Raw genomic sequence first — 24,206 nt, 5'->3', positions numbered from 1 at the left:
GACGTACCATCTTCTCTGATGTTATGCTAGTTAGATTTTAGACTAATGCAGTCCTACTATGAAAACAAAAAGGACAATGTTCCATTGACACTGTTCTATGTGGATGGAATCAGTCCGTATCCTACCAGTCTGGTGTGAAAGCCCCTAAAAACATCACTGCATTTATCTATGTTCGATCAATATTTCCCAGTGCCATCTATCAATGTTTCTCCCTCGAATATAATCCACCGTGGTCCAATCACTTCCATCTCATCAATACCATATTTTGAGAAACAGATTCTCCCTTTCTGTCTCTCTGCCTCCCGATTGGGAAGGAGATCAGGTGATTAAAAGAACTGTTATGAGGAGAGGAGTGGTTAGGTATCTGAACAGTTACCAGGCCTGTGTTTCTCAGAGCTACTCCGCTGTTATTTCATTAGTTGTCACTCCTCAACACAGCATCAGAGAAGGGGTTCCTGGGTAGAATACTGGACACCCAAACAAACACTCCTCCGCCAAACAAGTCAATTAATGAGCCGCCTCTATGAACCGACAGTAGCCGATAGTTATCACCTTGATGTATGCACACTAATAAGTGCCTCGTGATGCCAGGTTTCTGTGGTTGTACATTTAGAAAGCATGGGGATAGAAGGGTGACACAACCGTCAGCATGGGATGTGGAATGCCAGACGAGCTGCGGCGCATTGTGCCACCACCCGCTACGGTAGCATGGGGGACAGGCATATGGCGTCAATTATTTCCCTAGTATGCTAATTAAGGGAGACCCACCACTTTCCAAAGAAGCCTCTCCAATCCTGCCAGTGTGCAGGATCTGTAATTAATATGGGCATAACTGTACTGGAGTGCAGATTGCAGACACTGTTTATTTGAGATACGTAGAAGTGCACTCATCATTATGGGCGAAGGCACATGGAAAGGCGACTAATCAACGTGGTCCATATATTCTCCAGCGGCGCTCAAGTGTGGCCTTCTCTCCATCACTCGAAGTCTGGGGCTGCAGCTCTGGCTCTCACCCTATCATAGGACAGCACACCATTAATCACGAGTGTCTTAATAAATGCTAGTAGACGAATGTCATCCAGTGCAACACGTCACACGTAGCGCCTCACAGGGTCCAACGACTATTAATTAGCGTCATCATTGTCCCCAAATGTTTGCGGGCTGTGAGCGATCATTTCATTAGCGAATTTAAGATGGGAGATACGCGGTAAATATTTTGAAGAGGGGATAACAAGATGAACAGCAAACAATTCATGCAGATACTTGGCCACGATAAACAAGCTTAACTCTGTAGGACTAGTATCTATCACAGTCATTATGTAAATAGATACAATCACCTCGTCTACTCATCTTGTGGATTGATTGTTGCAGGATTGGTTACTCGCAGGAGGGCTGGGTAAGAAATTGGGTTGGGTAGGAAAAGAGGCTGGGATAAAAAAAAGCGAGATGAAGCGACTGATAAACAAAGGGATACTGAGCCAAGTCATCTTTCACTGCCTGAAAAAGATGTATAATAACACAAAGCTTCCTGCTAAGAGTTTCTACAAGTAATTGTCAAACGGTTGGGCATTGATGGCATATCACCATCCTTTATCGTGGAGTGTCAAGGTGAGTGAAGACTATTTTTACTAAGGTGGCTAAAACCTCCACATTGCTCTTAAAGTGCAGTTTAAAAGCTATCCTGTCCAGGGCTCAGTGTTATATGTGATTCCCTCCAGTCCAGAGCTCAGTGTTAGATGTGATTCCCTCCAGTCCAGGGCTTGGTGTTAGATGTGATTCCCTCCAGTCCAGGGCTCAGTGTTAGATGTGATTCCCTCCAGTCCAGGGCTCGGTGTTAGATGTGATTCCCTCCAGTCCAGGGCTCAGTGTTAGATGTGATTCCCTCCAGTCCAGGGCTTGGTGTTAGATGTGATTCCCTCCAGTCCAGGGCTCAGTGTTAGATGTGATTCCCTCCAGTCCAGGGCTCGGTGTTAGATGTGATTCCCTCCAGTCCAGGGCTCAGTGTTAGATGTGATTCCCTCCAGTCCAGGGCTCGGTGTTAGATGTGATTCCCTCCAGTCCAGGGCTCGGTGTTAGATGTGATTCCCTCCAGTCCAGGGCTCAGTGTTAAATGTGATTCCCTCCGGTCCAGGGCTCAGTGTTAAATGTGATTCCCTCCGGTCCAGGGCTCAGTGTTAGATGTGATTCCCTCCAGTCCAGGGCTCAGTGTTAGATGTGATTCCCGCCAGTCCAGGGCTCAGTATTAGATGGGACTCATGTACAGGAAATCCCAAGGTCAGGCTGAAGGGGAGAGGAAGGCTTTAGCCTCCAGTTGACTGGAAGCAGTATGCCACCAGAGCATGATTCACCTCAGCCTAAGACAGTCTGGAGGCGATAGGGAAGGTGATACAGAATCGATGTAAATGGATCAAAGAGCCTCATTCCCGGGGGCCCATAAAGGGACGACGTCATGTGGAACACTAGACCAGCACTCTCAACCCGCTGTCATTGGCCTCTCGGAGGGAAGGGAGGATTGACAGAGAGCTTCAGAGCCTCACACAGTCAGAGACACACTGATCTGTCATTGTAATAGATGGACCTCACAGCACAAAGCTGCAGTAGAGGTGCTCAGAGATCTCAATACTCACGCTCAAGGTTGTTGACCTGTCTACCTTAGCTACACAACTGACTTTGTCTCTTCTAAATGTGGGTGAAAATAAATTAGCTGAGCTAAATGAAAGCAAATTTAACTGAAATGTGTAAACGTTTACACTTTGCATTCCATACCTTTGTGATTAAATGCCAGTGCGCAGTCAACCCAGGCTCATAATTGCAAAGTCATTTCAGTTGTTATTTTCCAACTTGTTGTGTCTTCACAAAGCCTGGCATTTCTCCTTCATTAAAATGTTTCATCACCTCCCCCATTAACAATTGCCTTATGTTGAAAATACAAATATAATTGCGGGAAAACATAGAAAGTAATTATTCAAACAAAAAAAATAAAGAAAGGAAAATTAAAAGGGAAATTAATTGATCATTTGTATTCGGTGGTATTTTTGCATCTCTTTCATGAAAAACCGACTCCTTTCATTTTTAATTAGCGTCACTGAAAATGAAATGAATTCGGTTGTTGAGCATTCTTGATATGGCTTATTCAATGAATATGAGAGCTCTTTAGTATAGACATCTGTTAGCAATAGAAACAGCCATAGAAAGGGTGTGTAAAAGGCTGATATTAGGCTGTGATCCTCAAATCTTATCTGGGGAAGGTTATGGGAGAAATGTTCCTGTATGTCAAACATTTAGTCGGTTCTGGATTACCACTTAATACGTAGAGCTCAATGGCAAATTCTGTGTCTTTGAGCTTCATGCATTTCTTTTCAGAGTTTGAAAATAACCTTTCCATTAGAACTGATCCAATCCCATCAATCCATATCATATGACTGTTTAGCCATTATAATTGCAGTTTTTTAAATGTTTGTTTTTGTTTTTTTAGTTACATATCCAATCTATAGAGTGCTGTTTTTGCCAGTGGATACTGTATGCTTCTCTCCTATGACTCCTACATGATTCCAGGTGTTGCTGTTCTATTCAACTTGGATCCTTCAAGAAGATGATAAGATGCTAAGGCAGGGATAAAGGCAGCTTTGAATGATGTTACTTCTTTTGAATTGAAGGAGACATCAGATAAATCTGTGCTTATCCTTGTTAGCAACTCACGAGATCAACAAACTTCAGGCCACCGGAGGAGGTTTGGTAAAGTTGCAGCATGTTTGTGGTTTATGTCATGTAACTGTTGGTTTTTATGTCTCTCCCAATATGGTTGTTACTTTTTTACTCTATGCAATTGTTGTATCACTGGGATCTCGTTACAGTATGTGAAGCAGAAAACTAACAGACGTTGTGATGGCATTGGCAGATGAGCTGGATGAAAAATGTCCTGACCCCCTAAAGATTTGTCAATGTAGGGCAGATACAGTTATAGACCAGCATTAGTTCAAGCTCATGTGGCTCAGAGTTTCTTAAAGCAACAGTGATGTATCCAGACATTCCTTGCAACCTGTTCAAAGTGTCATCTTTCATTGTGCCCCATGACGTGTGCCACATGAAGTGAGGTTTACTCTCACAATATTGTTTTGTCTTCTCTTCCGAGCTTCATTGTTGTTTTGTCTGTAGAATGACTAATATTCTTTCTTTGAAGCACAGGGATTCAGTTAGTCATCTTGAACTTAACAATTAGAAGTCCCGGATTTCGTCTGAATGTGTGAAGAGCTGGGATATTCACTTATTCAGAATTGTAGCAACAACTACACTGCTGTACACTGAAACAAAGCAGCACCTGCAAACCATAATCACACCCCAAAAACATCCTGCAAGCATTGTGCATAATAGAACCTCTGGTCACAGCGCATATTGATACAAAGCCCACATCCATGCAGAACCTGTCTGTGTTGATGGTTGGTTCTTGCAGTGCATCTGCCCCAGCAGGCTCCTGTAAGGGTGGGTGTAAGGGGGAGAGGTGAGGTGAGGTGTGCCTCAGCCCCAGCCAGCCACCCTGCAGGGCCCACATGGCACTTTACACACTGCCAGGGTAATGACACAGCGTGGGCTCTCATCGTTACAGGCAGTCCATCAGGTTTCACTGAAAGAGGCAGAGTGAGGCTTTCAAAATGGAACTGGGTAACAGTGGTATCCCCTCTGTCTTGTCCAGCCGCTGGAACCTGGAAGGGTTTCACTCAGTGGTGCCCAAAATGCCTGCATTATGTTCAACCAAGCATGTTTGACATGTTGAGGTGATGTTAAACCATTAGATATGTAGTATGTATGTAGTTCCTATGTAATAAAAGTTTATTCATTATAATAACCAGAGATATCGGTTTGAGGGTTATGACAAAGTACAATGTGGACTCATAATGGGTAAAATGCGAACAATTGTTGGTATCAAGTAAAGCATTGACCTGTCACATCTGGATGAAGACTTTCACACACCAAAGCCATTCCAAATGAGCTCTATTACAGTAGATAGACTACACCTGAAGTGCAGATGTATATAACTCCAACAATACTGTTTTATGGCATTCATTATTTCCAATTCTCACAAAGCCCCTCCCCTGACAGGCTCCAGAGCATAGAAATAAGAATGAATAGAACGGGCTTTCCCATTCAAGCCAATGATGGCATTATGGGGTGGGCATGGCGGTCTTTGCGAGTGTACCCATGAGTTTACCAGTAAAATTGCCAGATTTAGAGGTTCCAAGCCTGTTCTATTCATTCTTATTTTTATGATCCAGAGCCCTGCAGGCTGTTCAACCAAACATTCCAGGACCTGTTTCTGGACACGTTACAGACTGGAATGAAATGACTGGACACCTCTGAATTTCTCTGAATTTCTGAGAGTCGTGTGACTTATCTACTGTACATCTGATTCATGAGTTGATGCATTTACATAGTGGTGGGTGGATATGGGAGTCCTGGGGCATGACATCTTCCCACCTCCTTACACACAACAGACAGGATGTGGGTGTTCTTCAGCAAACAACATCATCTGCGGTTGTTCACATTTGCTTAACTTTTTAAGGCGTGCAACTGTAGGAGGTCCGCTCTGAGAAGATAATCAATGTTGATGCAATACAAAATGGATGCACATACTGTATAAGAAAAACGGAATGTTACCAACGTTTATGAAAAGCCAAAGGAAAGCCAATACAACAGGAAGGCAGATATAGGAGCAGTCACTCCAATCAGTTTTTGAACAACCTTTAGAAACCTGAAGTATTCCAACACGTTTTTGAACCATCTTTAAAAACCTGAAGTATTCCAACACGTTTTTGAACCATCTTTAAAAACCTGAAGTATTCCAACACGTTTTTGAACCATCTTTAAAAACCTGAAGTATTCCAACACGTTTTTGAACCATCTTTAAAAACCTGAAGTATTCCAACACGTTTTTGAACCATCTTTAAAAACCTGAAGTATTCCAACACGTTTTTGAACCATCTTTAAAAACCTGAAGTATTCCAACACGTTTTTGAACCATCTTTAAAAACCTGAAGTATTCCAACACGTTTTTGAACCATCTTTAAAAACCTGAAGTATTCCAACACGTTTTTTTGGGACGGCCTGATTGTTAGACAGTTTGCAGATAGCAGAGAACTTCTTCTTTTCAGTGTAAAACTTTTTCCCTGGCAAGCTCAAAGCAGGTTAGTTTAGCTCAGCCATCTGAAGATCGTGTAATTGGTCCCTTGATCAAACAGGGTGATTGAACAGGGCAATACAGCTATGGTGTGAAGGGAGATTGGGCACAAATCTTGTTTTATGTTCGTAAAGGATATTGGGATTTGGAATACCGGTACATTGCCATTTAATTGGATGATGTTGTCCATTGGTTGTTGTTCTACTCCATTGTATTGTTTCTAAAAAGCTATTCCTTTAGAACTGTGTTAAAATCCAGTTTAACAAGGTACTTTACCCTACTGTGCTGATTGCTTTGACATAAATCTCTCCAACAGGAAGCAATTTTCCCTGCAAAATGTATGTTATGCGCAGTTCCAGCTACTTACCCGAAACCAGAAGATGAAATGAAGGCTTGTGTTGCCACACATCTTTTTTGTAACTGTCACAACTCTCCATTAGCAAGTCACAGTAACGGAAAGAAAGCAACTGTTTTTCTAACGCCACGGAGATGCTCTCCTGTCACTTCACGTTAAACATTCTAAAGAGTTCACATTTTATTTGAGTGTCTTTTGTATTTAGGGTTCTAATGGGATGATCAATGAATTTGTTGAAATGCAAATAATGTCCAGTGTCCTGCATCTGCTGCTGTAGTAGAGGAGAAGCTGTGCTCTACATTGACCAAATAGACTTCATCGAATAAAGGGAACATATTCACTCCCTCGCATGACATGAAGTCCCACAGATGTCAGGAAGTTGACGATTCTGATGAAATCTGTCTTACCTCATTCTTCGTTGCTCAAAAGGGAATAGCACAAAATGCCTGCCTTAAAATGTGAAAACTGTGTAGTAGAGTAAAGATGCACAAAATCCCATAAATCATCAGTCAGATATCAAAGCACACCCCTGCTATCTCTGGACAGATCTCATACTTTGAATTTAGAAACGCAAAGACAATTTACATTTTAGTCAAAGGAACATAGGTTTATGTGATCATTCACAGTGGTGTCCAGTCAGCCTGCATTACAAGAGTCAATGATCCTAAAAATGAGGGAAAAGTTGATAATATGGGCATGTATTAACAGCCATTTATTTGACATGAAATGTACATAATGTGAATCTATGGTAATGTTTAATTTGATTTCCAAACCTAACCTTTTCATTGTTTTCCCAATAGGCAACCACCAACATGATTATCAACATAGTCACCTGGATCTTACCCAGGCCCACACACCTAAAATTGGTAAGGATATTTAAGGTTTGCATGTTCACATACAGTGGGGGGAAAAAGTATTTGATCCCCTGCTGATTTTGTACGTTTGCCCATTGATAAAGAAATTATCAGTCTATAATTTTAATGGTAGGTTTATTTGAACAGTGAGAGACAGAATAACAACAAAAAAATCCTGAAAAACGCATGTCAAAAATGTTATAAAATGATTTGCATTTTAATGAGGGCAATAAGTATTTGACCCCTCTGCAAAACATGACTTAGTACTTGGTGGCGAAACCCTTGTTGGCAATCACAGAGGTCAGACATTTCTTGTAGTTGGCCACCAGGTTTGCACACATCTCAGGAGGGATTTTGTCCCACTCCTCTTTGCAGATCTTCTCCAAGTCATTAAGGTTTCGAGGCGAATGTTTTGGGTCATTGTCATGCTGGAATACCCATCCACGACCCATTTTCAACACCCTGGCTGAGGGAAGGATGTTCTCACCCAAGATTTGACGGTACATGGCCCCGTCCATCATCCCTTTGATGCGGTGAAGTTGTCCTGTCCCCTTAGCAGAAAAACACCCCCAAAGCATAATGTTTCCACCTCCATGTTTGACAGTGGAGATGGTGTTCTTGGGGTCATAGGCAGCATTCCTCCTCCTCCAAACACGGCGAGTTGAGTTGATGCCAAAGAGCTCCATTTTGGTCTCATCTGACCACAACACTTTCACCCAGTTGTCCTCTGAATCATTCAGATGTTCATTGGCAAACTTCAGACGGGCATGTATATGTATTCTTGAGCAGGGGGACCTTGCGGGCGCTGCAGGATTTCAGTCCTTCACGGTGTAGTGTGTTACCAATTGTTTTCTTGGTGACTATGGTCCCAGCTGCCTTGAGATCATTGACAAGATCCTCCAGTGTAGTTCTGGGCTGATTCCTCACCATTCTCATGATCATTGCAACTCCACGAGGTGAGATCTTGCATGGAGCCCCAGGCCGAGGGATATTGACAGTTCTTTTGTGTTTCTTCCATTTGCGAATAATCGCACCAAATGTTGTCACCTTCTCACCAAGCTGCTTGGCGATGGTCTTGTAGCCCATTCCAGCCTTGTGTAGGTCTACAATCTTGTCCCTGACATCCTTGGAGAGCTCTTTGGTCTTGGCCATGGTGGAGAGTTTGGAATCTGATTGATTGATTGCTTCTGTGGACAGGTGTCTTTTTTACAGGTAACAAGCTGCGGTTAGGAGCACTCCCTTTAAGAGTGTGCTCCTAATCTCAGCTCATTACCTGTATTAAAGACACCTGGGAGCCAGAAATCTTTCTGATTGAGAGGGGGTCAAATACTTATTTCCCTCATTAAAATGCAAATCAATTAATACATTTTTGACATGCGTTTTTCTGGATATTTTTGTTGTTATTCTGTCTCTCACTGTTCAAATAAACCTACCATTAAAATTATAGACTGATCCTTTCTTTATCAGTGGGCAAACGTACAAAATCAGCAGGGGATCAAATACTTTTTCCCCCCCACTGTAAGTACAGTATATATTATATGACTGTGGTTGGTTGCCAATATTTCACTCTTTCCAATGAATAATAAAAATGTTTAGATAGTAACTAACCCTCTGTAGAGATATATGGTAGATGGAAAGTACATTATGGATACTAACCATGCCCTTTTAAGTGTGAGATTATACTGCCACACAACACACAGTGGCTCTTGGGTATGCTACAAAGATGTCTTCATTTACCCCAATAAAGTTGAGGGAGGATTAGGTCATATTGATTTCCTGAATGCATGGTTTTATCAGCTCCAGTACGACACAAGAACTTTGACTAAATTCGAAATAAGTCAGAATATGCTTTTTTAGAATTCAAGCGAGGACAAAAAAAATTCTCGATGGGAAATGAATAGCTTGGATAGCAAATGAAACAAGGACTTGTGGAAAATGAATTATAATGGCATCTGTATGGCTTACTCAAGTTATTGAAAAACTTCAATTACTTATGTTGTGCCTTATCTATTTTCCTACATGAGTTTTTCAATGAAAAGAGATGCTTTTTAGCATGAAATTATTGAGTGGTCACAGCTCTAACACTGCAGTGAAACACCATGAGTTCAGAGAGAAAAGCTATTTGTGCATTGTTGCTAGATGCCTCTCCATCTATCCTACATAATTGGCTAAGAACAAAGTTTATATTTTAAGATTTTCATGCTAAGAGGTCTGCACTGAAACGCTACACCATGCTACACTGTCTGTTTCAATGTCAGTGGAGCTGTGGACTCCAACCTCATGGCAGGATAGTTTTCCAATTGTATGTTTTGAGGCCAACATTTTCAAAGGCAAAGGGACTGAAAGTCCCCATAAGTAGATAGGTCTCTCCAACACAGACATCAAAGGATGGCTTTCAAGGTGGATCAAACCACAGCTGATTATGAATAACTACTATTGAGAATGGCCACAATACATAGGAATCTGATTACTTTATTTGACTAGTACGATCATTATAATTAGCATAGAATTTCAACAACTCATTTTAAACAGAAAATGTCAGACACATTGGTTTGGTTATTAATACATACTATGAATAATGTTTGTTATTGTACTGATCCATTTTCTCTTACTTGGATTTGTTATGTAGCCCACAGACAAATGAGACATGGTAAGTAATACGCATATACACCTGCTGTACATGTGTATTCCCTTTTTCTTTTACGTACTGTATATGTCGACCTCTTGTTGTGACAGTTGGTGACAGTGACGTCTTGTATTTCGCTGGGGTCAAGGCGGGGGGTCACTCTTCCTTTTTGTTCAGACTGAATGAACCAGAGTTGACACACCAAACTCTCACTTACCTTCTCACTCTGCTCTGCTCTCTTTCTCTCTCTCTCCAGTATCTCTTTTTGTTGGGTTAGCTGCCACACAGTGTTTGCAATGGTAGAATCTCATTAAGATCTGTGTTAACGCTTCAGAACCGGACCTTTGTTACACAAAATACACATTCTACTCCCTTCCATCTTTTCTTGCTCACACTCGCACTCTCTTTCACTCTGTCTCTCTCTCTCACGGAATGCCTCACTTCTGTTTCACATGGTCCTTGGTGTTGTGTGTCCCTGTCCTCTCTATCACAGTAGTCACCCAGCCCTATTTTTAAACCTGCCACTGCTGACCAGCACCTCAGAGGACTGGCAACGCCCCACCCTACCGCTGCTAATGCTCCAGCTGCCTGCGCCATGACCACTTGTCCCACATAACCATGGCCACAGAAGCCAGGCAGGCAGCATAGCCACCCGCAATGGCGCCACGCATACTAGTGACAGCCAGTGTGGCAAGTGCACTTGCAGTCGCAACCAATCCTAGCACACCAGAATTGCACTCTGAAATATATATATTTTTTAAACACAACAAATAATGTTAAATCCAGGTTAGAAGAGTCGAACATAAAAGTCCCCACTTCATCTATCCTCACCCAGATACCCCCACCGCACCCACACTCCCTCCTCACACCCACACTCTGTATCCCCCTGTCTCCTCCAGTGAAGACCCCCTGTGTACGCGCCCCTCTCTGTGGCATCCTCCAGACTGTCTGCTGTCTGATTGTAGCCTGATTGCACTGCGTCAATCTCTCCTGTCTCCCCTGCAGAGAAGCCCCAGCGCATGAACAACATCCTAACCTCGCAGACAGAGCCGTACGACCTGGACATGTCCTTCTCACGCTCCTTCCAGAACCTCACCCACCTGCCTCCCAACTACGAGCTGGCGGCAATGAGCAAAGCTGACTTAAGTAAATACTCCTCTCTCCACAAATTAAGTAGGTGGTCTTTCATTACATACACCATCATGTTTGCTTGATCTCCTGCCTGGACCCCGCCAGTCCACAGGGGGGAGAAAAGGTTGATCTTAACACATTGTGTTGAAGTCCACATTGCATTCAAGTACTGTGATGCAATAGTGTCCCTGTATGGATGCCTATTACAGGGATGCAAACATAAGTCATGAGCACAAAGTCATTGGGGTTATGAGCTGAATCCATAGGAAGACATCTCTGTGTGTGAGATGGGTTTCTTGAAACGCACAAGCACATGTTAAAGTCACTGGATTCAGCCCCATTGTCCCCATCTACCGACCCATTGACTTACATCTAATTGTCATGTAATTTGGCTCCATCTGTGGCCCATGTCATGTAGCTAATGTCTGGTAATGACATATTAAAAGCCATTTCTCCATACCCACATGAGTCTAGACGCTAACAAGATGGGACTAATGTCTCTGAGATGAGATCTGGGTCAGCCCGATTATTATCATTATACTTCCTCTGCATGATGGCTTGACTTTCACCATTCTCCATTCCCCTATGACAGCTGCATGATCTACAGTATGCTCCTTCTCTAGTATCCTGTGGTTGGTTGCGTTGCATGGGTCATGCAAAAGCATTAGTTCCTTCCTGCTCGAATGTTCAATAGTGCTGTATTAAAATAAGTAGGGTGTGGTATTCTAGTGCAGACTTGTATGTTATGCTCAGTGTGGACACAGAGAATCAATGTGACAAAACCTTTGATGTTGTAATCGGGCCTGTGTGTAGCTGGTGTAGAGAGTCAGACACAGGACAGCAGATATGAGTAATCAACGTATTTACTCAAGTATTCACAAATACAACACAATATTCCGAGCCCACAATAACGGACCATATAAAGACAAACAATCACTCACAAACAACCATGGGGGAACAGAGGGTTAAATAATGAACAAGTAATTGGGGGATTGAAACCAGGTGTGTAAAACAAAGACAAAACAAATGGAAAATGAAAAGTGGATCGGTGATGGCTAGAAAGCCGGTGACATCGACCGCCGAACGCCGCCCGAACAAGGAGGGGACCGACTTCGGTGAAAGTCGTGACAGTAACCCCCCCCCCCCCCCCCCTTGACGCGCAGCTCCAGCAGCGCGCCGACACCGACCTCGGGGGCGACCCGGAGGACGAGGCGCAGGGCGATCCGGGTGGAGACGGTGGAACTCCCGCAGCAACGAAGGGTCCAAGACGTCCTCCACTGGCACCCAGCATCTCTCCTCCGGATCGTACCCCTCCCACTCCATGAGGTACTGAAGGCCCCTCCCCCGACACCTCGAGTCCAGGATGGCTCGAACAGCATACGCTGGGGCCCCCTCGATGTCCAGAGGGGGCCCCAGTGCACCTCAGACTCCTGAAGTGGACCAGCCACCACCAGCCTGAGGAGAGACACATGGAACGAGGGATTAATACGGTAATCTGGGGGAAGCTGTAACCTGCAGCATACCTTGTTGAGTCTCCTCAGGACTTTGAATGGCCCCACAAACTGCGGACCCAGCTTCCGTCAGGGCAGGCGGAGGGGCAGGTTTTGGGTCGAGTGCCAGACCCGGTCCCCCGGTGCGAACACCGGGGCCTCACTGCGGTGGCGGTCGGCGCTCGCCTTCTGCCGCCTCACGGCCTGTTGCAGGTGCACATGAGCGGCATCCCAGGTCTCCTCCGAGCGCTTAAACCATTCGTCCACCGCAGGAGCTTCGATCTGGCTCTGATGCCAAGGTGCCAGAACCGGCTGATACCCCAGTACGCACTGGAAGGGGGAGAGGTTAGTGGAGGAGTGGCGGAGTGAGTTTTGGGCCATCTCTGCCCAGGGGATGAACGCTGCCCACTCCCCCGGCCGGTCCTGGCAATATGACCGCAGAAACCTACCCACATTCTGGTTTACTCTCTCCACCTGCCCGTTACTCTCGGGTTGAAAACCTGAGGTGAGGCTGACCGAGACCCCCAGACGTTCCATGAACGCCCTCCATACCCTGGACGTGAACTGGGGACCCCGATCAGAGATTATGTACTAAGGCACCCCGTAGTGCTGGAAAACGTGAGTGAATAGGGCCTCCGCAGTCTGTAGGGCCGTAGGGAGAACGGGCAAAGGGAGGAGATGGCAGGACTTAGAAAACCGATCCACAACGACCAGGATCATGGTGTTGCCCTGTGAGGGAGGAAGATCCGTCAGGAAGTCCACCGACAGGTGCGACCACGGCCGTTGTGGAACGGGTAGGGGTTGTAACTTCCCTCTGGGCAGGTGCCTGGGAGCCTTGCACTGGGCGCACACCGAGCAGGAGGAAACATAAACCCTCACGTCCTTGGCCAAGGTGGACCACCAGTACTTCCCACTAAGGCAACACACCGTCCGACCGATGCCAGGATGACCAGAGGAGGGTGACGTGTGGGTCCAATAGATCAAATGGTCGCGGACAGCAGACGGAACGTATAGATGGCACAGGGGCGGAGCTTTGGTGGCGTGCCCGAGCGCTGAGAGAGCATGGCTCCTATCCCAGCCTCGGACGCGTCCACCTCCACTATGAACGCCAAAGAGGGATCCGGATGAGCCAGCATGGGAGCTGAGGTAAACAGAGCCTTCAGGTGACCAAAAGCCCTGTCCGCCTCAGCCGACCAGTGCAGTCGCACCGGTACCCCCTTCAGCAGTGAGGTAATGGGAGCCGCTACCTGACCAAAACCCCAGATAATGCATGGCTGAAATGCGGTCACTCTCCATCTCCACCCCTGAAGTGGAAATGCGGTACCCTAGGAAGGAGACGGCCTGCTGAAAGAACAGGTATTTCTCAGCCTTGATGTACAGGTCATGCTCCAACAGTCTACCAAGCACCCTGCGCACCAGGGACACATGCTCGGTGTGTGTAGCGGAGTATATCAGAATGTCGTCGATATACACCACTACACCCTGCCCGTGCAGGTCCCGGAAAATCTCGTCAACAAAGGCCTGGAAGACTTATGGGGCATTCATCAACCCGTACGGCATGACGAGGTATTCATAGTGCCCTGAGGTGGTACTAAATGCCGTCTTCCACTCGTCCCCCTACCGGATATGCACCAGGTTGTAAGTGCTCCTGAGATCCAATTTTGTGAAGAAGCGCGCCCCATGCATTGACTCGATCGCACTGGCGATGAGGGGCAGCGGGTAGCTATACCTCACAGTGATCTGATTGATACCTCGATAGTCAATACACGGGCGCAGACCTCCATCCTTCTTTTTCACAAAAAAGAAACCATAGGAGGCAGGTAAGGTGGAGGGCCGAATGTATCCCTGCCCCAGGGATTCGGAGACATATGTTTCCATAGCCGCCGTCTCCTCCTGTGACAGAGGAAACGCAGGAGAATCAATAAGGAAGAGAATGATTCTCTCCTTGTGACCCTCCTGCGTAAACATGTCTAGTGGAGCGGTGGCCTCCCTAATCAGCCCTGACCCTAATGGTCGACTATCTAGGGCATGCACAGGGAATGGCATATCCACAGGAACAAGGGGAATCCCTAAACTATGGGCAAATAAACGGTCAACAATATTCCCAGCTGCGCCTGAATCTACGAGCGCCTTGTGCTGGGAATGCGGGGAAAACTCAGGAAATGTAACCTCTCTAGGGTAGGTGGGAAAATGGGTGTGTGATTATTTCTGGCTGGGTACTCTCCTGACATAATCTAATGTTTTCCTTTCGTTTTAAAGCCTTTTTGAAATCGGACAATGTGGTTAGATAAAGGAGAGTCTTGTCTTTAAAATGGTGTAAAATAGTCATATGTTTGAAAAATTGAAGTTTTGGGATTTTTGAGGAATTTGTAATTCGCACCACGCCCTATCATTGGATATTGGAGCGGTGTTCCGCTAGCGGAACATCTAGATGTAAGAGGTTAATCTAACCACATTGTTCGATTTCAAAAAGATTTTACAGTGAAAGCAAAACATTAAATTATGTTAGGAGAGTACATAGCCAGAAATAACCACACAGCCATTTTTCAAGCAAGCATATATGTCACAAAAACCAAAAACACAGCTAAATGCAGCACTAACCTTTGATGATCTTCATCAGATGACACTCCTAGGACATTATGTTATACAATACATGCATGTTTTGTTCAATCAAGTTCATATTTATATCAAAAACCAGCTTTTTACATTAGCATGTGATGTTCAGAACTAGCAACTAGCATACACACCGCAAACTTCCGGTGAATTTACTTAATTACTCAGCATAAAACGTTCACAAAATACATAACAATTATTTTATGAATTATAGATACAGAACTCCTTTATGCAATCGCGGTGTCAGATTTTAAAATAGCTTTTCGGCGAAAGCACATTTTGCAATATTCTGAGTAGATACCCCGCCATCACGGCTCGCTAATTTGACACCCACCAAGTTTGGCCCTCACCAAACTCAGATTTACTATAAGAAAAATTGGATTACCTTTGCTGTTCTTCGTCAGAATGCACTCCCAGGACTTCTACTTCAACAACAAATGTTGTTTTGGTTCGAAATAATCCATAGTTATATTGAAATAGCTCAGTTTTGTTCGTGCGTTCAGGTCACAATCCGAAGGGTGACCCGCGAGCGCATTTCGTGACAAAAAATTTCACAATATTCCATTACCGTACTTCGAAGCATGTCAAACGCGATTTTTCTCGTAAAATAGCGATAATATTCCAACCGGGTGACGTTGTATTCATTCAAAGACTGAAAGAACAAAATTGAGAATTCACATGAACGCGCATCTCCAGTGTCACTGTCCTCAGCCTGACCAGTAACAAACAGAGCTGCTGTACTTAGCCCAGAGACTGCAGACATCTCATTACACTTTCTGGCGCCTTCTGAGAGCCAATGGAAGCCTTAGAAAATGTCACGTTACAGCACAGATGCTGTATTTTCGATAGAGAGGCTAAAGAAGGACAATAAATTGTCAGACAGGGCACTTCCTGTATGGAATCTTCTCAGGTTTTGGCCTGCCATATGAGTTCTGTTATACTCACAGACACCATTCAAACAGTTTTAGAAACTTTAGAGTGTTTTCTATCCAAATATACTAATTATATGCATATTCTTGTTTCTGGGCAAGAGTAGTAACCAGTTTAAATCAGGTACGTTTTTTATCTGGCCGTGCAAATACTGCCCCCTAGTCCCAACAGGTTAATTAACACATACATGTGAGCAACAGGGGGCTCTGGGTGAGCCTGGTGACGACTCACCTGGGGTGACACGATAGTGCCCTGCCTGCTGCCTCGACTCCCTGAGGAACCCCCCAAGCACCGACCAGCAGTGTGCCCTCTGCGGCCACAGCCCTGGCCACAGCCCAGATGTGGACAACATTGATAACATCTGAATTGTCCATGCTCAGCAATGCATTGTACTGCTTCTTCATCTAGTACTGCTCAATAGAAACATTACCCACTAGACACACACTGGCTGAATCAACATAGATTCCTCCTCAATTCAATGTAATTACGTTGAACCAACGTGGAATAGACGTTGAATTGATGTCTGTGCCCAGTGGGTAGATAGAAGACCATAAAATATTTCATAAGCTTGATGAAAAAATGAATAATCTCATACATGTTATACACCAATTTAAACTCCCTTCATAGTATGTTACATGCCTTTAGATCGTAGATTGTGTCTCTCCCTTATCAAACCAAGGGGTCTTCTCTTAATGTCATAGGGCATTGTAAACACACTGAAATCACAGAGAGGAATCCAATTTTTTTTAAGTTTGAGCTGGGACCCATTTGTCAGAAAAGTGATTTGTCAGAAAAGTGAATATTTCAGTTCTCTACCTACCTACAGTACAGTGACAGCTCTTCTGAGAGGAGAGTTCCCTCATACCTCTGATAGATGCTGTGGCTTTGTGCAAGGAGAGAGGCTTTGGAAAAACGGCAAAAACGTATATAATGAGTTTCTTTTTTAATGAAACCATCTGGAGAGGACGACGAAAATCAAATTAATATGGTTAATGCACATACTGTAGTCTGTGTGTGATTCCTCCTCTTCTTCCTCCTCCTCCTCCTTCGTTCTCCCCTGTCCGTCAGACAGGACTGGAGGGAGCCAGGGATGGAGATGGAGGACACTACTCTAAAATAACCTGCTCAGACCCTCCAAGGAGCTAGCGGGTGGAGGGGAAGGGAGGAGGCAGCAGGAATCTTATTTGGCTCGGTCTTCTCCTTCTCTCTGTAATCAACTTAAAAGGCATTAGAACACTCATCAGAACAACAGAGCCCCTTTAATCCTCATGCCAAGCAAAAAGCTAAATGATATTATTGTGGGCCCCTTTCTCTTACCACGCTTATCTTAATCCCCTCTAAAGATCCCTTTATAATTGATGTTTCACAAGTTTTTTACAAGTGTATGTGCATTATGTGATTACTGCTCCGTCTGGGCCGGATGATGGCGTATTGGGATCAATAGCTACCACAGATGAATATACTCACCATATCGAATTTAATCTGGGAGAGTGGAGACTTTAGTTTAATTAAGGGTAAGGTACGGGAAAGGGGATACCTAGTCAGTTAGCCACAGCTAGCAGGTTTGTGGTTTCACCTCACCTTTGAGACCGCATGCCCTCTCAAAATCAAGTTAAAGTGCAACGTCTTATTCGAAGCAGCAAAGAAATGAATCAAGCATATATTTCTTTAACATAAAAGTAAAAAGGAAGGAAATACATTTGTTCTTTGTAACATCATGAGCATGGACACAAAACACACAAGGTTGACCAGCCTATGGATTGCCTAGTTTAGTGAGCTAAGAGTTACAAAGTTGCATCTTTCATACTAATAATGTGGCCTAATGCCCTATGTGAATTATTTACGAAAGGCCTAACATTTTTAACAGCAGTTCAAATTGAAATTGATTTTGAAATGTCAAAACTAAAGCATCTGAGGAGAGTTGGTGGAAATGTCTCTGAGTACAACATGAAATCAACCCCTATTTCAACATGGTATAGTATTTTCAATGCAATGATGTCAATTCTAAATCTTTGATCTATAGGCTTAGGATAAACTGAACCATAATCCTTATAACTCTTGGCAACGATGAGGCACTAAAATGAAGCTAAGGGACATGTCCTGTCTATTGTGGGCAAGCTATAGCCTCTGGGTCAGTGTTGTTGACATTTATTACCATAATGTCACACCTAAAGTGACCCCTGGAGAAAAATATAAAACGCTATTGCCAGAAGCCTAACCCAGGTCTTCTTCATTAGGGATGCATGGCTGGGGAAAATAAATCCCTTATGGAGAGAATAAAAGGGGATCTTCTCTATCCAGGCGTGGCATCTATCTAAGGAGGAGGGTTTAAATATCCATACCAAAACAAAATCCTTATCATCCAAATCTTAGTCAAGCACAGTCTTGTCCTGACATTTTTAGACCACCTCTGTGTGTTCTTGAGGCCTTGGGAAATTAGCTTCCGCTGAGGTATCTAACCCCCAGAGATGACAGTTAGTCACAGTAGTTTCAGGGTGCCATCAATCTGATGTTTCCAGGCCCAGCCGGTCTAAAAGCCTGTTTAAAAGTCATTTGAGAGGAGCCCGCCGCTTTCCTCATGCAGATATAATGACTTTAACATCAGGAGAGTGTTGGCACTCGCTGTAGAGCCCCTCTGCTTTTGGCAGAGTCAAACCACTGGCTACCCTGCAGTGCAACACTCGCATCACTGACAGTTTGATTGTTTTGCCTCGCGGCAGGCGTATAGTCCTTTCCACACCAGAACAGGAGTGGAATTATTGTGATGCGAGAGAGCCCCTGCCTTCTCCCATGAAAGCAGAAGGACAGAAAATGCAATCATAATCAAAAGGGAATTGTAGGAGTTGTCACAGTAGAACTGCTGAGCTGATTCCACTCAGGAGGAGGTATAGAATCATTCTTTATATTGAGTGTAATGTTTCTCCTGTCCTTCTCCCTCTCTCCTCCCCCTCCCTCCTTTCCCACTCAGGTGATAAGGACATTGATGAGTACTACATGCGGAAGCGACACCAAGACTTGGCAGGTCGGCAGATTCTGCAGCCGCCCCACATGGTGAAGCTGAACACAGAGCCCCACCAGCAGCACCGTCAGCGGCCTCACCGTGTCCAGAGGGCCATGTCCCAGGACCATGTGCTGTCCCCAGAGAGGACCCCACGTCATGGCTACGGCCTCTCAGCCTACAACATGGGCGTCTCTACCTACGGCAGCCGCATTCTCTCAGAGGAGCAGCTGCTCTCCGCAGACCGCCTCCAGTCCCAGGACCCCCTGCTCTCGCCGGACAAGATGCTGTCGCTGCGGCGTTCCAACTTCCGGGAGAAGGCCATGTCGCGGGCCATGTCCCATGTAGATATCAACTTTGTGCCCACCACACCTGTCATGGACCGCAGTGAGCGCTACGCTAAGATGCAAAAGATGCACTCCCATCCCACTACCATCAACGACTCATACAACACGCTCACCGTCAACCACCCGACCACCAACAAGAGGCAGCAGTTTGCCTCGCGACGGACACACACGGTGGACCATCTACAGTACATCCCAGGCCACCAGCACAACAACCAGTACCGCACGGCCAGTAAGAACGAGGTAACTGTTTAACGAGAGGGTGGCTGGCCAAGGATTCCTGTGTCAACAGACTGTCAACAGATGAAAACAGCACATACTTCCAGAGGTGTGCAACCTCACCATAGGTCTTCTTTTCAAAGTAGCCAACAACTAACCCTTCTTGCTTTCAGCTCAAGCTCTCTGTTTCATTCAGATTTGGATTTTCACAACTAGAATCAACAACCACAAGGACATCTGTACTTTCTCTATAGGGCAACATAAGGGCTTTGCACGTTGACACATAAGGAATGCTTTATGTGAGGTTATCCGTAAGAAGACAATATTTTTTAAAAAGGGGAATTGGAAAGGAACTGGATCAACTTTATAAATATATACATATATTTACTATTTGTATTTTCAGTCCTTGTTATAGCTTTAGAGATTCTTATTGAACTTAACTGGTGTTAGAACTTCAAGAGGTGCCTCTCGAAATTGTTCCCATTTCAATGATGAAGTGGATTTGTGGGTTAAAAAGCACAATTAATGGGTTTTTTTCTCTGTTGATTTATTCTTGGTTTTTGGTAACGGCCAGCACATATCAGCTTATTAGTGGATATAGTGGCAATTTCCGTTGCATAAATGATTGTAAATAGGCTATATTAGCAGAATTATACACTAAATGAGAAGAGCTGGACAAGTGGAATTGTTGAGTTTCTACCCAAGAGTCTACGGTCTTTTCACAATTAAAGATCACAATTTCAGATTAGTCCAACCCCTCAACAAATACTTGATACTAACAAACATGTACAATAATGTGTGTGCATATGTGTGTATATTTTTGTAACTGTGCTTGTAGGATGATTGTGTATGGCTAGGGTTGAATCAACCTCATGCCACTGTTAATTGGCAGCTTTAGACTGTAGGCACACTACTCCACAGGTGACCATGTAAACTAATGCTTCTTTCAATAGCTTCATTTTCTGCACTCATTCCCTCGCTATATAATCCAAGTAGATGACATCCATTTTGTTTTGAGTTGGGAAAAGCTGCTTTCATTTTGATATACAGTATTGTTGTATATTTGACTCCATTCATCAGAGTTGAAGAATAATAGTTGTTGTTATGTGTTTACAATTTTTACATTGTTGCAGGTGTGTTGACGTACCTGAAACAATCGACAAAGAGGACATCAATATCATCACTAGCTAAGCAAGGATTAAAACTGTGATTTTTATGTCCAGATGTTTTCATTAAAGCAATGCCTTATTGTGTGGAAGCCCATACTCATGTTCTTAATTGTACCATCACGCTTGTGTTTTTATGTCTTGTGTCTAACGTGTTGATCCGTAACCAGCTTTGTATGTCATTTTTTATCATGGATGATTTACCAGCACTATAGAAGCAAAGGACAGAATCAGTTTCGGTGACATACTTCAGAATCTGTAGGACACAAATTTTACAAGGATGAAATTCTTAAATTAACAAAATGTTATTTGAAAAGAAGCAAAGGAAGTGATTATTTTAAGCAAAAAACATAAGAAACTATATATTTTTTTTTTTCACATGATAAAAAAAAATGTCTTACACATTATCGAATTCATCCAGACTTCCTTGTGGACTCCCACTGTGTCCTCTTATACTTATAGAGTAACAGACACATCAAGTACATGATTTGTCGTTGTTTTTACTTATCAACTATCTCTTCAGTTAACAAGAAAGTCCAAATATTATCGTGAAATCCTGGGTCATGGAAATGGGTATATAGACATTTACTGTAGAGATGTTGTTATATAAATTTGCTGGTCATTGACAATTTCAACATTGTCACTGGTGACAATGTTAACCTTAAATGTTAGGAGCTTGCATAATATTGTTACAACTTGTGCAGTGTGTCCATATTTAAGACTTAATTTTGCTTAGCCTCTGTTGTAATGACAAATTCTAACATTGCAATTTTTCTTAGTAAATGATATGCTTATATCATTATATGACTAGCTATACTATACTGTATGTTCACATGCAATGTAGACACAGTAGAAATTGATGCACTTGAAATAATAAGAGCAAAAATTACACTAGTTGCAAGCGCCTGAATCAGCTAAGATATTGAGAGGATAGCAACTAAAATGTAATTTCTTGTGAGGTTCAAATTAAGGCCAGAGTACCAAAAAAATCCGTAATAGTTCAATATGGAGTTTCATAGTCCTTGTCAAGCTCCAATGATAGTTTTATAGCCATTTTTTGTTGTTGTAGCTATGTCAGAGCAACAACAAAAAATTGAGCAACGAAAAAGGACATTTGATGGCCCTGACTCTGACATGGTGGAGCTGCAACACTGTGTTGTACGGATGTTACACCACCGGAATCTTACAGACATGTCTCTAAGCAACCATCTGTCTGGCTCAAATACATCCACCCCATTACAGAGCTCCGGTTTTACTTTCCAGTCAGTCAATGATATTGTCCACAAGAAGCTTTTCCCACACACATGAGGCTAGAGCTCAGTTTTGGCAGTAGGTTCTGAGAGTAACGTGCTGCTAAGTTGTTGCATCCCATGATCTATCTGCTGTAAAAGCACTGTTTACTTTTGTTGCAAATATTCCTTGCCATTTATTAAGCTTGTATTTTTATGTGTCAATGTGGTATGAATGAAAATTCCTTTGTGTCTTTGTTGCACAAACAATGGAGGACTAATTTGAAAAGCTTCAAAGCAAGCAGTATACGACTGTTCCTGTGCAAATGTTTTTGTTTACAAATGAATTATTAAAGCACATCCCATGTGTATTGTATAAAACAATAATCAGTTTAGTAAATATGGAGTCTGGGGGAATTTTTTCACATGTTCATTTAAACAATATTCACGAATTAGAGAGTGAGTTGGTAATATTGGTATTATGTTTTTTCATGGCTGAGGTATAAACATATAACTAACTGTTTGTAAAGAATGACAGAGAACCATAACCCACATCTACTGTACATATGGAATTATACAACTTGTTTGACAGTCTAATAAATTTATAAACCTAAACATTTCAACATCAAATTAGCATATACCCCATAGATATAATACTATGGACCTCCAGGTTGAGTTACAAATCGTTGTTATCCTGTCACCTATATTAACTAGACTAAATGCTACTCTGAGAGTTTTGCAAGAAGTTGCCCAAATTGCAACCTCACCCACAAGGTATTACACGCCACACATTTGGAATAAACATGAAACAAGATAAAGAAACAACATTTTTATCCAATGCAGTGCATTGATGACAAGACGTGCTATAGTATATCCCTTTGTCCTTTGTCATTAAATAACGCTTCCAGTGCTCTTCCACTGCCGCAGTTTGCATAATTCTATTGGTAGGTAAAGTTGTTAACTACACATTAATCAATAGGGGAGCATTATCAACTCTTTTTCCCCTCCTCTTCCCCTGAGAGTTTGAATCTACTGTATTGTACTATTGACAGAGGTCATTGACCTAATGGCACTCACAGTAACAACAGAATACATTATGACTGCCATTACTCTGATGACACACATATTAATACCCACTGTTTCCAGAACAGCCAGTGCAATTTCAAAGCCTCTTTAAATTCATAGAGTCAGAAGAAAACATTTCCTCGCAACATGAAAACAAAAGCCTTGTGGTTACAATTGTGTACAGATAAATGGGAAAAAGCTATGGTTTTCACTTTGTGTAGGACCCTCCCATTTGCATTTAGATGGGAAAAGGTCATGGCTATTGGAACATGTGAGGTAAGAAGGAAACAGCAGTGGTCAGACACATTAACAGACTGAAAGGGAAATGAATCTGCGCAAATTGGTCCATGGCAGAGTACATTAACCAACTGAACTTGTTTTTCCACTAATAGTTTTTAAAATGAAAAAAATTGTCGTGCCAAAAACGAACTTACAGATGTAGGATCAATTTGATCAATCTTTAGTTGCTAAGAATTTTCCTGCAACACTTTATGATTTACATATATTCACTGAAAACCCACACTAACAGTATGGCGCTTTTCATGTAGCCTAATTTTGGCCAGCTAATAGCCTAACCACCAATCAAGCAACATTATAGAATAAACGTTCAACTCCTGTTGCTGCAAGATTATTTTGCTCTGACAATATAGGTCAAACATCTGTATATTCTAAGCCACACAACTCAAGGGAGTTCTCTGATATCAGAGAACTTGTGGCTTTACCTCAGGGTAAACAGTTCAAAGGAAATGCCAATGCCAACAGGAAAACGGCCATGTTGTTTCTGCCATGGCACTTGTCATTCACTGCACATATCGCCAGACTACTGCTTTGAGGCCAGGTTTTTTTATGGTGACCTTTCTATCCTTCTGGGATGAATTTGAGCAACATGACAACTTAAGAGTATGACAGACTTCTCGCTGTATTTGATTCCTCTGTATTACAGTTGGCATTTGTTGGTTAAGCTGACTTGTGAGGTGAAGGAATTCAGAGAACTGGGGTTGACCTTCTGTCTCA

At 43.2% G+C, this 24,206-nt stretch overlaps 1 protein-coding gene across 3 annotated transcripts in view; it reads left to right on the top strand.

Moving 5' to 3' along the window:
- Positions 1-22,527, top strand: part of LOC106601482 (protein shisa-6) — a 73,011-nt gene extending 50,484 nt beyond the window's left edge. For 2 of the 3 annotated variants that reach the window (XM_014193706.3, XM_014193704.3), the window contains 4 exons: positions 7,328-7,393; positions 10,011-10,031; positions 11,013-11,180; positions 19,140-22,527. In XM_014193706.3, coding sequence (XP_014049181.1) covers positions 7,328-7,393; positions 10,011-10,031; positions 11,013-11,180; positions 19,140-19,768 — 884 coding nt within the window. In that variant the 3' untranslated portion in view covers positions 19,769-22,527. The remainder of the gene's footprint in view (positions 1-7,327; positions 7,394-10,010; positions 10,032-11,012; positions 11,181-19,139) is intronic. The other variant, XM_014193705.3, reaches the window with a different exon arrangement.
- Positions 22,528-24,206: the final 1,679 nt, after the last annotated feature.

Source organism: Salmo salar, chromosome 03 (genome assembly GCF_965601325.2).
Source record: "Salmo salar chromosome 03, fSalSal1, whole genome shotgun sequence".
Lineage (NCBI taxonomy): Eukaryota > Metazoa > Chordata > Actinopteri > Salmoniformes > Salmonidae > Salmo > Salmo salar.
The sequence above is the reverse complement of the archived record's forward strand: the minus strand, read 5'-3'. Positions and strand labels throughout refer to the sequence as shown.